Source organism: Cheilinus undulatus, linkage group 20 (assembly GCF_018320785.1).
Source record: "Cheilinus undulatus linkage group 20, ASM1832078v1, whole genome shotgun sequence".
Taxonomy (NCBI): Eukaryota; Metazoa; Chordata; class Actinopteri; order Labriformes; family Labridae; genus Cheilinus; species Cheilinus undulatus.
In genome coordinates this window covers 38,710,782-38,724,297 of record NC_054884.1, presented here as the reverse complement: position 1 = coordinate 38,724,297, position 13,516 = coordinate 38,710,782, and the positions used below count along the sequence as shown (strand labels likewise).

The 13,516-nt window shown below is 39.4% G+C and overlaps 1 protein-coding gene across 5 annotated transcripts in view; it reads left to right on the top strand.

The window, feature by feature from the left end:
* The window catches only part of plekha1b (pleckstrin homology domain containing, family A (phosphoinositide binding specific) member 1b), a 37,963-nt gene that overhangs the window by 14,099 nt on the left and 10,348 nt on the right, over positions 1-13,516 (top strand). For 2 of the 5 annotated variants that reach the window (XR_005993462.1, XM_041815045.1), the window contains exons 6-11: positions 1,209-1,334; positions 1,744-1,881; positions 3,924-3,992; positions 6,619-6,683; positions 6,788-6,851; positions 9,701-9,790. Coding sequence is in view for 3 of the 5 variants with exons in the window: in XM_041815045.1 (XP_041670979.1) it covers positions 1,209-1,334; positions 1,744-1,881; positions 3,924-3,992; positions 6,619-6,683; positions 6,788-6,851; positions 9,701-9,790 (552 nt within the window). In the remaining 2 variants the exon portion in view is untranslated. Of the gene's footprint in view, positions 1-1,208; positions 1,335-1,743; positions 1,882-3,923; positions 3,993-6,618; positions 6,684-6,787; positions 6,852-9,700; positions 13,074-13,516 lie in introns of all 5 variants that reach the window. The other 3 variants (XM_041815047.1, XM_041815046.1, XR_005993461.1) reach the window with 3 other exon arrangements.

Sequence of the window (13,516 nt, the reverse complement as noted above, 5' to 3'; positions counted from 1 at the left end):
AGACAGCAACAATTTGAAAGGTTCAACTTCCCATAGGGTACAAGGATTCAAGGGTCTAGGCGCCAACAGTCCCATAAAATATGATGGTTCAGGCCCTAGGGGTCCAGATCCCAAATAAGATACAAGGATTCAAGGCTGCAGGGGTTTCAGACCCACATCCCACCTAAGGAAACAAGTTTTTGAGGTCTTTAGGGCTCAAAATATGAAAAGATTTGGGGATTCAGGGCCCCAGGTGTTAAAAACCCCACATGTTTGATAGTTTGGGGTCCTAGAGATTTCAGGGTCCAAAATACAACCCACATTCCTAAAAAGTTGAGGTGCTGTGTAGAATATGAATAGAACAGAATGAATAATTTATTAGGATAATTTATTCCCAATAGAACATAAAAAACACAACAGATGTTGAAACTGAGACATTTTACAATATCTTGAAAAGTATTATCTCATTTTGAATTTGATGGCAGCAACATATCTCAAAAAAGTAGGGACAGGGCCATGAAAGGCTGGAAAAGTAAGTGGTACTTTTAGCATTTTGAACTAATTAGGTTAACATATCTGGGTATAAAAGGAGCATTTTAGAGAGGCACAGTCTCTCAGAGGTAAGGATGAGCAGAGGTATGTTGTTGATGTTCTATTGTTTAAAAAAAAATGGGTTTATGATATTTACAAATCATTGCATTTTGTTTTTGTTTACATTTTACACAGAGTCCCAATTTTTTCGAATTGGGGTTGTAAATGAGGGTCAAAGACCCTCTGGGTTTCTGGCACGTCAGATAGAAGGCGTTACATATCTGTGGTATGGAGTATATTCCCCATCAGTGTGGCAAACAACCTATGGAGGGCGAAAGTTCAGAACCTCTCTAAAGAAAAGCTGGAGCATTATTAGACAAATGTTAATACCGAACAGAATGACAGCAGAAATGAGACAAGCCCAGAGGTACAGAGCTGTTGTTGCTCCTGAAAAAAGACCAAACATGGTTAATTTATCCCACTAAAATAGCTGAGTGCATTTTTAAAGACTAAAAACTATGAAGGTACTGATAAATCTTTAAAAAATCTACCAGAAAATAAGCTTATGGCAGCTTCATTTTGAGATTGCATTACATGTCTTTAATAAGACAAGAAAAAAAGCAGAATGGTTTCTTTTTTATAGGTGTACTACTGAGAGTTTCTCATGCGCTGCTGGTTTTCTCCTCTTGTGTTTCTAGGTGCCAAAGCCAGGCGAGGGCCAAACCGCCAATGCAGAGACTCCCCAGGAGGTCCTGGGAGCCATGAAGCAGGTCTCCTACAAGACTGAGATCATAGGAGGGGTCCCTATCATCACTGCTACACAGGTAACAAATAGAGTCATGTGCGTAGCATTAGCAGCTGTTAGCAGAAGCAGCTTGGCAGGTCTGATCCTGTCTGTGATGGTATGCAACACCAACGTGTGACCGAGCTTGCATCAACACAGGCGAGTGACGGCAGGCTGAAATTCTGTGGCTGGAAGGTCAAAACTTTGAAGAATGAGCAGGAACAACAAGCTGGGGAGATATGGAGAAGGGTTGTCATGGTGATACCTTATTGATAAAAATAAAATGATAGCAATGTACGTTTTTATTCAACTGCAACACAAACTACAGTCCAAAAAGATGCTTTTTCCCTCTTCTCTACTTTTTCAGATTTCATGTTTTATATTCTGAGAATATAATGACGCAGTGCCTCCTAGACTGTGATGAACTGCTGTGTATTTGTGTGTTTCAGGAGCAGGGGGAGGGGCAGAACGGGGCAGAGCGTGGAGGTGTAAAGCGGGGTCAGAATCAGCTGCCCTACTTTCTGTCCAGAGGAGTGCAGGACCAGGGCGTCATCAAGGCTGGATACTGTGTCAAACAGGGAGCTGTGGTGAGAGAAATACACAAACACTGCCTATTAATAAGTCTAAAGCTTCAATTATTTGTTTGTGTAAAAGAAAATGGAGTGCATAAAAGTTAGCTTTGTAATTTGAAATGCTTAAAAACAGCCGTTGTAACACCTTTCTATTACTGGCTGACAAGTAAAATATGTCAAGTCATTTTCAAGGATTTAGGCATGAAATACAGTGGGGGGTGCTGCACGGCAACGCAGGGGTTAGTGCTGTTGCCTCTCAGCAAAAAGGTTCCTGGTTTCTGTGCTGAATTTGCATGTTGACACCGTGCATGCGTGGGTTCTCTCCGTGTACTCCAACATCCCACCACCAAAAACCGTTAGGTTAATTGGCCGGAGGTGTGAGTGTGAGCGTGCCTGGTTGTCTGTCTCAGCCATGCAATTGACTGGCGACCAGTCCAGGGTGTACCCCGCCTTTTGGGTAGGCTCAAGCCCAGCAGTGACCCCTAATGGGACAAGGGCTGTTTTTTAATTTGCCTACTGCATACTCCTGCCAAACGCAGTATGCAGTATGTATTGCACACTGCAATACATACTGCGATCATACTGCACTCAGGGTAGTGTTTCTATTTGATTTTTCGGGATTTTTATAGCCGTTGTTTTTAGCTTAGCATGTATACTGCAGTAAAGGGCACACTTGACAGCACCTTTCCGGCCGTTACAAGCCATAACGGCAAAACAAAAAACAGCCGCGATTTTATTAGTACTTCCTCTAAGGAGGTTATATGATCGGGTGGGTTTGTGCATTTGTTAGTTTGTTAGTTAGTTTGTTAGTTTGCAACATAACTCAAAATGTTATGGATGAATTTTCATGAAATTTTCAGGAAATGTCAGAAATATCATAAGGAAGAACTGACTAGATTTTGGGACTGACCTGGATCCAGGAATTTTTTAAAAGATTCCTTACTATTGGGAAATAGGGCTAATGGCGGAGGTCTGCGCTCTCCAAGTGCTTTTCTAGTTACAACTTATTTCGCTATAGTACATGTTAAAAAGGTAAAGATAAAAGGTAATGGCACTTTTTGTAACAAACAGCCACTTCAGTGAAAGTGCCACCGCTCTCCACTAGTACAAACTCTGACCCAGTGCTTTGCATTGTGGGTAACAGTAAGCGAAGCAGACTGGTCCGATGCATACTGTGAAATTTTCCTGAATCAATACGCACTGCTAGTATATTAGGCAAATTCAAAAACGGCCAAGGTGTAAAAAATAGATGGATGGAGACCCCGACAGCTTGTCTCAAGATATACTTATTCTGATTGTTAATATGTTTAAATCTGAAATAGTTGTCTTGGAAAAACAGCACGTCTTTGAATCACTCCTGTCAGAATGTTTGATTACAGAATTAACAGAGCAGCATCGCCTTGTGTCAAAACTAAGAAATCATGCACACGCTCCATGTTCTATTGCATCAGGAAATGGATTTGGCTCTCCTGATATGAGAGGAGGGCGGAAAATTCGTCCAAGCTGGGAGGGCCAACCGAACCTGGGGGTGGAGCTAACTCCCCACATGACATCATGAGGGGAAAATCTGAGAATGGCTCGTTTCAGCACATATTTTCTGAAAGGTGGAGGGGGGGGGTGAATTTTTCTGATTCTTGGGAAGACTGTGGACAGGCAAGGGTTAAATACTGTTGCTAGAAAAGCCTGAAAAAGTGTATTTTGCATAATGACCTTTAAAGATCCAATGACCATTTTCTTTTGCATGACCCTCACAAGAAACATAAGATTTCATTCTATGGGGTCCCAGCAGCTCCAAACCTTTATGTGGAGCTTAATCATTGGGATCTGTTTCTTTGGATTATGGAGAGAGATACACCCTGCAGTCTGTTGAAAATCCTAGCAGTACTTTACTTGTTAAACTCATTTACTTACTCTGTTCGTAAATGGCGGAAATGTTTGGAAAATGCAAAGTTATTTTCTCAATGCCTTATTAAATCAACGTTTTCCAAGAAAATGTAAGTCATCTAGTAGAGTTAAACTTATAAATAAATGATGAATGTTTCTCCTGTTTTTCTCAGATGAAGAATTGGAAGAGACGGTACTTCACACTGGAAGAAAACGCTCTCAGCTACTACAAATCTGACCTGGTGAGAAAACATTTCTGTGTTTTAAGATTTATTTGAGTGAATGGACCCTTTAGGAAGACTGCAGCTGGCTGCATCAGGTTGCTGCAGTCCTCTTAAGCCCAACGACTGCTGGTTTATTCATTCAGCTTCATAAGAAACACAAACACACACAGCTGGCTGAGACTTGATGCAACAAAAAAAAGAGGAGAATGTTCACAGACCAGAAAAGCTGATGCACATTAAACCATGAAAGAGTAGAAAAGTCAGGCTCTTCTCTGTGTGTTTTCTTTCCCTTAGATAGCTGTGAGTCTTGACATGCTGCAGCATGTGTCCTGAATACCTCCTGACATGATCCACGTGTGGAAAGATTAGCAAGTTCTTAACGCCGCCTGTCGGGACACACCCAGTATGAGTGCTTTTGCAGACTGGCTGTGTGATCATGCCTCTACATTTTCCACTGAAGGTTTGCAGAGTCACACGCTGAAAGAGGGGTCAGGGCGTGAGTGAAAATATAATGCAGTTGTGGACACTGATCACCTAAAAGCTTGGTTCAGCCTCATGTAAGACAGCTTTAATCCTCCAAGGAGGAAGTCTATGTTCATGTCAGACCTGGGGCTCCTCTTTGGCATGTTATTCCCTGCTATCTAAAAGTAGAGAATCAGTGGTTGATTGCTTACAGGAACTATGCATTTAGAAGTCTGCCACATGACCTCCTATGCAATAGCATTTAAAATGCATGTCAATACGGTTTTACATTGCCTTGCCTGTGCTTCTCTGAAAATCTGCACTGCAGTCTTCTTCCTTTTAAAAGAAAATATCAAGAATAGAGGAGGAAACACGGTGCATCTCAAGATTTTAGTATTCATGAAGAATTGAAAGACCGAGAATTGTAGCTTTGCATGTATTAGCCGTCAGTTCATCTATTTTCTCAAGAATCAGAACCGAGTTTTATTGCCAAGAACGTTTTCCAATACAAAGAATGTGACTTGGTGTTTGGTGCAATAAAATAACGTAGAATAGATTGAAGTATTTAAAGACTGTAAACTTAAATAGATTATTGTAGGAAAATATAGAAGCAATTAAAGAGAGAAAATACAGTATGAACACCACAAAGTATGTGCAAAGATGCAAAACTGTACCAATGTGCAGGTTTACTGCTGATTAGGTTATCGTGCAATTTTCTAAAGTAAGCATGCATTATGTTTTATTAAACATGCATTAATTTTGTCTACTGATTCTAAAGTTCAGTTAGCCTGTAATGTGGGGGGAGGGGGGGGCTGGAGTACTGCTCATGATGCTGACAGCAGAAGGGAAGGCACTGTTCTTGTGGTGGGAGGTTTTGGTTCTTATAGACTTCAAAAGTCCATGTCCAGGTTAGGAGCAATGGGCTGCCATTTCACCTGCATGCCTCAGAGTCCTCGAGGTGTACAGGTCATGGAGAGATGGTAGGCTGCAGCCAGTTACCCTCTCTGCAGAGCAGATGATGTGCCGCAGCCTCACCCTATCTTTTCTTGGCTGCAACACACCAGACGATGTAGATGTGCACCATTATGGTCTGTGGCAGGCTGAGTTTGCTCAGCTGCTGCAGGAATTACATCCTCCATTGGGCTGTCTTGATAAGGGAGCTGATGTTGAGCTCTAACTTGAGGTCCTCTGTGATGACGGTACCAAGGAGGTGGAAAGAAGCTTGAAGATTCAAAGCTCTAGGTGTGAAAGGTCCTAAAAAATATGATGGTTGCAGGCCCTCCAGCCCCCATACCACCTAAAAGATATTAGTTCAAGGTCTCTGGGCCTCAAATCACCATACAACTTAATGTAATCCTAATAAAAACCCCAAATATATGGAGATTTGAAGACCAAAAGGTCTTAGGTTCCTAAATATATGAGGGCTCCAGACCCCCAGGGTTCACCCCAAATCTGAAACGCCACAACTGCTTCACATATTCATAGACTGGGATATATTGCATGTGCATCTGGACAACAACTTATAGACGGTGTTTGAGAAGGGCAGAACCTTTGAGAAAAACTCTGAGGGTGATTGGTTGAATGTTCAGTCTGTCACACTCATTATGGGCCAACCGTTCTTTGCCGGTTCTTATCAGAAGGCCCTGATTGCTGCATCTAAGTAGCTCTCTTCACTGGCCACCATTGTTTACAATCTTTCTTCACCTAAACCACACCTGTAGCCACCGCCTCTTCTTCCAAATGATGCTGATTGGTCCCGTCATTCCCTGACCAGGAACAAGCCTATCAGCTCAATAGTCTACAAGATGGATCTGCCTGATGGCAGATGTGGAATTTGGCCCCTCTGTCCGCTTTGGAAAGGCTAGGGTCTTCACCCAGTTGGACTTCCCTGGAAGAACTCCAAAGGGGGTGAACTAGGAATCATCGCTTTCTCTGAGTGCAACCAACCTTCTGAAGAAACCCATTTCAGCTGCTTGTGTCACATTCTCATTCTCTTAGTCACTACCTCTAACCATAGGTGAGGGTTGGAATGAAGATCAGCTGGTAAACTGAGAGCTTTGCTCCCTCGTCACCACGTCAGTCCCAGGAAACAGAGGTTATACTGCACTCACTTTATCTGTCAGCTTCCTGATCATGTTGTAGCTGCTGTGAAGTGTTAATGTTTCTTCTCCTTTCCCTGCAGGAGAGGGAGGCACTGAGGGTGATACCGTTAAAAGAGATTAACAGAGTTCAAGAGTGCAAACAGAGGTCTGTGATCCTTCCTTAGCATGTTGATAGCATGCTTTGTTCCTGCATTCATATCAATTATTATAAAAATGTTGCTTCTCATGTCTCTGTCCTGTATCCTGCAGTGAGCTGATGATGAGGGACAATCTGTTTGAAATGGTCACCAGCTCCAGGACCTTCTACATACAGGTAACACTCACGTTCACATTCAGAAATCCAGTTAAACTGCCTGCAACTCTGTGCATGAGATGTACTGTAAATTCAGTGAAAAAGTTGCTGTTTTAATACCCTTTTTCCTTATTATCATATTTTATTCCTTTATACTGGTGATCATCAGCAGACAAGGCCCATAAGGACAGATAAAGGGAAGAGCTTTCTGGGGAGGTTTGAAAATCATGGTGCAGTGTATCAAAACAACACATGAATTTCATTTATTGTTGCTGTAGTAAAATACAGCTCTTTTCACAATATAAAGCCCTTTTATCAAAACATACTTACATTTATTAATGTAAACAATGTGTGCACAGCTACCAAGGAATAACGCAAACCATGGGGATTGTAGACATGTCAGTACACAACTTTTGTCGTTCTTGAAAAGAAAACAACTCACTGCACTGAACTATTAGGAAAGCTTGGCCATGACCAGCACAAATGTCAGGATGCCAGACAATAAAATAGAAGGAACTGAGGCTTTTTTTTTTTTTTTTTTTTGGAAATATAATGAATAATTGTAAAAAGTGAGAAAAGCATGGGTGAAAAGTGACAAGAATGGGTAAAAATACTCAAAGGAAAAAAAGGCATAAATGGGTTAAAAATGGCATATTTGGGAAAAATTGGCTCAAATGGACAAGATGGGCAAAAATTGGCAAGAAATGGAAGCAGGAAGTAGAAAAAAAATGGGTTAAATGCAGCAAAACTGGCAAAAAATGTTACTGAATGGGAAAGGTGATGAAAGTGGCAGAAAAAGGCAAATGTTGCCCAAAGTAAGCAAAAACTTGCAAAAAGATGCAGCAGAAACGGGCAAAAAAATGGTAAAAAGATGACAGTGATGGAAATGAGTGAAAAAAAGCATATTACCAGGAAAAAAGTAGCAAAAGGTTGAAAAAAGTGGCAAAAATGAACCAAAAGTGGCAAATAATTAACCGTAAATGGCAAAATTTGTCAAAAAGCATCAAAAAGTTGAAAAAATAGACAAAAAGTGGCAAAAACAGTTAAAGGGTGGCTTAAGTTGTCTAACATGCAAAGATGTAGGAGAAAGATGTAGGAGAAATGGGGGAAAAGGGGGCAAAAAGTGACAGAAATGGACAAAAAGTGGCAAGAAATGGACATGAAGTATTAAAAATGGGCATAAAGGTGCTGAAATAGAAAAAAGAGACAAAAATGTCAGAAAAGGGCAAGTAGTGCCCAAAGTAGGCAAAAACTTGCAAAATGGGCAAGAAAGTGGTGAAAAGATGAAAGTGATAGAAATTTGTAAAGAGGGTAAAAGACAGGGTAAATGTGGCCAAAATGTTAAAAAAAAAAAAAAGTGGCAAAAATATGTGACAAATATGGCAAAATTTGGCAAAAGCAGCAAAAAATACCAAATAGACAAGAAGTGGCATAAACAGACAAATAAAAGGCAAAGGTCGGCTTAAGTAGGCAAAACGTTGTGAAAAGATGGCAACAAAAGGAGCAAGCAATGGTTAAAAAAACAGAAACTGGTGAAAAGTTCAAAAATGGGATAAAAATGGCAAAAATGGGCAAAAAGATGACCAAGCGTGGCTAAAGTTGCACAGAGATGTTACAGAAATAGCAAAAGGTTGCAAAATTAAGCAATAGTGTAATAATGGATGAAAAAAAGTGGTTAAAATGGTTAAATACAACCACAAATAAATATTCTCTGGGTTTATCAGGGGCCATTCTCTGGGTTTATCAGGGTCCATTCTCGGGGTTTATCAGGGGCCATTCTCTGGGTTTATCAGGGGCCATTCTCGGGGTTTATCAGGGGCCATTCTCTGGGTTTATCAGGGGCCATTCTCGGGGTTTATCAGGGTCCATTCTCGGGGTTTATCAGGGGCCATTCTCTGGGTTTATCAGGGGCCATTCTCGGGGTTTATCAGGGTCCATTCTCTGGGTTTATCAGGGGCCATTCTCTGGGTTTATCAGGGGCCATTCTCGGGGTTTATCAGGGTCCATTCTCTGGGTTTATCAGGGGCCATTCTCTAGGTTTATCAGGGGCCATTCTCGGGGTTTATCAAAGGCTATTCTTTGGGTTTATCAGGGGCCATTTTCTGGGTTTATCAGGGTCCATTCTCTGGGTTTATCAGGGTCCATTCTCTGGGTTTATCAGGGGCCATTCTCGGGGTTTATCAGGGGCCATTCTCTGGGTTTATCAGGGTCCATTCTCTGGGTTTATCAGGGGCCATTCTCGGGGTTTATCAGAAGCTATTCTTTGGGTTTATCAGGGGCCCAGCCAATTCTGTGGGCGGGGCTACCAGCAGACATCAAACATAACCCAGTGCTGTCCAACATTGGCTCCTTTTCACTGAGGTTTTGGAAGCTGCTTCTTCACTACTCAAACCATGCTGTGTTTAATAGTAATCCAGACCAGAAAGAGGGTTTGCAGCATTTTCTACCACCAATTCTGCCTCATGAGGTCATAATCCAGTATTAAGAACGGGAACAAGCCTTCCTTTTTCAGCCAGGTCTGCTCCCGCTGTCGACTGTTTAAGTCCCGTCTTTCCCACGCTGGCTTCTGAGCTCTTAGCTCAGTGGCTGTGACTTAATATTTAATTCAGTATTATAAACTTTTTATCCTTATTACTCTAAATAATCTTACTGCTAATGCCTTTCTGTGTTGAGGTTCTCTGCCTGGTCATTTGACTGCACTACTGGTTTTAAAGATTAATATAATCAGTAATGCTGTCAGTCATTAAAAAAAATCAAACTATTTAACCTCAGGCTTTGTATTTAATCAATTGGATATACTCTGGCAATAGAAGAACTCCATTAAAGGTACTTTTCCCTCTCTCTCCTCCTCTGCTGGTTTTCCTCCATAGGCCGACAGTCCAGAGGACATGCACAGCTGGATTAAAGCCATCTCAGGTGCAATTGTGGCTCAGCGTGGCCCGGGACGTTCTGCTAACACTGTAGGTATCCTGTCAAAGTCATGCTGGAGAATGTTTAAGAGGAAATCAACTCTAAGGCTCTCAGATTTACACGAAAGAAGGAAATTTATCAGTAGATAAAACGTAGTTTTGTGTTCAGAGTTACCAAGTAATTCAAGTTTATCTGCTGCACAAATAAGGAATTAAAAAAGCCAAGTTAAGTCATTTAAAATCAAGAGAATCACTTTAATACCAAATATACTCGTACAAGTTTGTGTCCCTCTAGACATTTCCATCTTTTTTTCATTATTTCAAATGTATATCTTTAAACTGCTCTGCAAAGTCACATTTATCCTGTTTCAGTCCCTTTAGTCTGCATCCTTGAGCTCCATGTTGATCATGTGTTTTCTGGGAAAATGGCTCCACCTGGTGTCAGAGAGAGTTACAGCAACAGACATCAGCTTATAGAGCAGTGGTTCCCATCCAAGGGTCTAGACACCCCTAGGGGGGGCCCAGGACTTTGTCTGCTCTGATGTCATAAGTACAAACATAATGTACAACAAGGTATTCGGGCCACCTTAAAAGACAAAATAAAAAAGACAATTCAGTCAAAAGTGGAAGTTTTGGGGGAAAATAGATTTTTTTGTGCTTACACAGTTGTATGTTTGCAAGAAAAAAATCTGAATTTTAGAGTTAAAACAGTCGTACATTTTCGTGAAAAAAATGTAAAAATATCAGAAGTAAAAGCATTAAATTTTGACATTAAAATCTTGAAAATTTCAGTTTTTTTTAAATCATGAATAAACAACATCGTAAAGTCCAAAATTTACAAGAAAACAACTGAAAACAGTGGTTAGATTTTTTGACTTTTCTGCTTTATGATCTCAGAAAATTCATCATTTAGATGAACTGAAATGATGAAGATGAGCCAGCATTTCAGCGCACACAGAGACAGATGCATCGGCCTTTTCCATTTTGCACACATGGACTATCAAGGAGGTTATTTAATCTGTCAGAAGAATCTTGTAGCCAGCGGGCTCTCTCACTGACCTTTACACCAAAAAATCTGATTGTTTACAAACTTCCACGACTTTTTGAGGTCAAAAAAACTATTTTTAAATAGTTATAGTTATATTTAATAGTTACATTTTTAAATTATCGTTTTTTTAAATGAGAGATTTTTGAGTTTTTTCTTGAAAATTAACCAATCCTTTTGATTATTTATTTGTTTTTAACATGGGCCGTAATACACTGTCATAATAATGGGTAGATTATACACAGATCTTTAATAGATAGATTACACATAGAACTTAAATAGATAGATTATACATAGATCTTTAATATATAAATTATACACAGATTTTTAATAGATAGATTATACATAGATCTTTAATAGATAGGTTATACACAGATCTTAAATGGATAGATTATACACAGATCTTTAATGATAGATTACACATAGAACTTAAATAGATAGATTATACATAGATCTTTAATATATAAATTATACACAGATTTTTAATAGATAGATTATACATAGATCTTTAATAGATAGGTTATACACAGATCTTAAATGGATAGATTATACACAGATCTTTAATGATAGATTATACACAGATCTTTAATAGATAGATTACACATAGAACTTAAATAGATAGATTATACATAGATCTTTAATATATAAATTATACACAGATTTTTAATAGATAGATTATACATAGATCTTTAATAGATAGGTTATACACAGATCTTAAATGGATAGATTATACACAGATCTTTAATGATAGATTATACACAGATCTTTAATAGATAGATTATACACAGATCTTTAATGTATACATTATACACAGATCTTTAATGATAGATTATACACAGATCTTTAATAGATAGATTATACACAGATCTTTAATAGATAGATTATACACAGATCTTTAATGTATAGATTATACACAGATCTTTAATGATAGATTATACACAGATCTTTAATAGATAGATTATACACAGATCTTTAATGTATAGATTATACACAGATCTTTAATGATAGATTATACACAGATCTTTAATAGATAGATTATACACAGATCTTTAATAGATAGATTATACATCGAACTTTAATGGATAGATTATACACAGATTTTTAATGGATAGATTACACATAGATATTTTTCAAAAACAACTGTATGTTGGGATTTTGTCAGTGAAACAATGAAAACTAATGTATACTCATTCAGAGGGATCCCTGGTGGGGTTTAGCTTTCCTTAGATGTTAGTCGGGGGCCCAAAGGAAAAAATGTTGGGAACCATTTGTTTAAAGGATAAAACATTGCATATACTGCACATCTGCCTGACCTTTTTCTACATGGCACGCTGTGTACTGAATGTCTGGTGGGTAATTGTTTTTATTACGCTGGTTGAAATTGTGCTCTCTCTGTCTGAAAAGTGTTTTTCTCTTTTGTCTCTTGCATCAACACACATTACACCCTAACACACAGACACACACAGACATGAAAACTCCTGAATATTTTTCCTGTCTCTCTCCATTCTCTCTCTCCCTCAGGCTCTTCTTTCTCTTTTTGAAGAGTTTCTTTCCAAAACAGCACGACGAACCCTCGAAAGGAGAAAATACATTTCTAAAGTTTTGACGAGATGCTTATATGGAAACTACTATCATAATAATCCCTGCTTGGAAGAAAAGTCGACCAGTTCCAACAGAAAATGCTAGATTCTGAGCTGTTTAGTATTTTTGAATCTCACATAAACTTTGCTGATTATGTTTTTGACTTTTCAAGAATATCTCTTAATATGTACATAGAATTAGTATACTAAGGAGTAAAACCATAGTCGCTCAAGGAGATTTATTCTTTAATAAAAGTAATATTTTAAAATATCTCTGAAATACAAGTCTGAAGAGGCCTAATTATCAATGTGCATAGCATCATACAATGCAATGAAAAGTATTCAACCTCTGAAAAAATTATTTCTTTAGACGCTGTGAGGCCCCTCTTCCATATGAAATAATATGTAAATGACTTTTGATAGAATAGTTGTGCACATTTTCCAGATTTTCAGCTCCATCTAAAAACATGTGCTCTCTTTGGTAAGAAACCTTCTCCCTGAAATTCACAAGTTGCTGCTTTAAAGTTGCATGTTAGCATGTACGCTTGCGGCTCTCTCCCTCTGCAGATTGATGTTTTGGAAAGAAGCTCTTCTCCTCACTGTAACTGAGCTGTGCTGTAAACTGTTGTTTTCAGATCCGTCAGGCCAGAAGGCTGTCCAGCCCTTGTATACAGAGGTATACTCCATTCTGCAGTGGTGAATGCAGCACGTATGTGACCCCGTGTCCTCTCCCCAAACTCCCTCATTCACCCCCAACCACAAGCCTCTAACAGACCGAGCATTTAACCCGCACGCTGCAGGAGTTCTTCTCTGGTTCTGTGTCCAGATGAGCCTCTAGTAGCCTTCATTTCAGAGCTCAAAATCCAGAGTGAGCCCTGTAGTAATCATCCAGAGAGCTGCTGCTAACCACATGGTTGTAAAGACTCACCACCTGCAGCTGAAGCACTGGAGCAACCACCTATGATCAGAGCTTTAGCCTGCAGGAGGTCACTCCTGAAAACTAGCAGTCATGCAGTTAAGGAGTGTTAGTAAGAGTTCAAAAAATAATACAAATTGGAGATCCTATCTGTAGCTTTAAGGCAGATGTGCTTGCTTGACACTGATGATTCTTTCATCTGGATGCTGTTTGTTTGCAGCATCTTCATCCTTCAT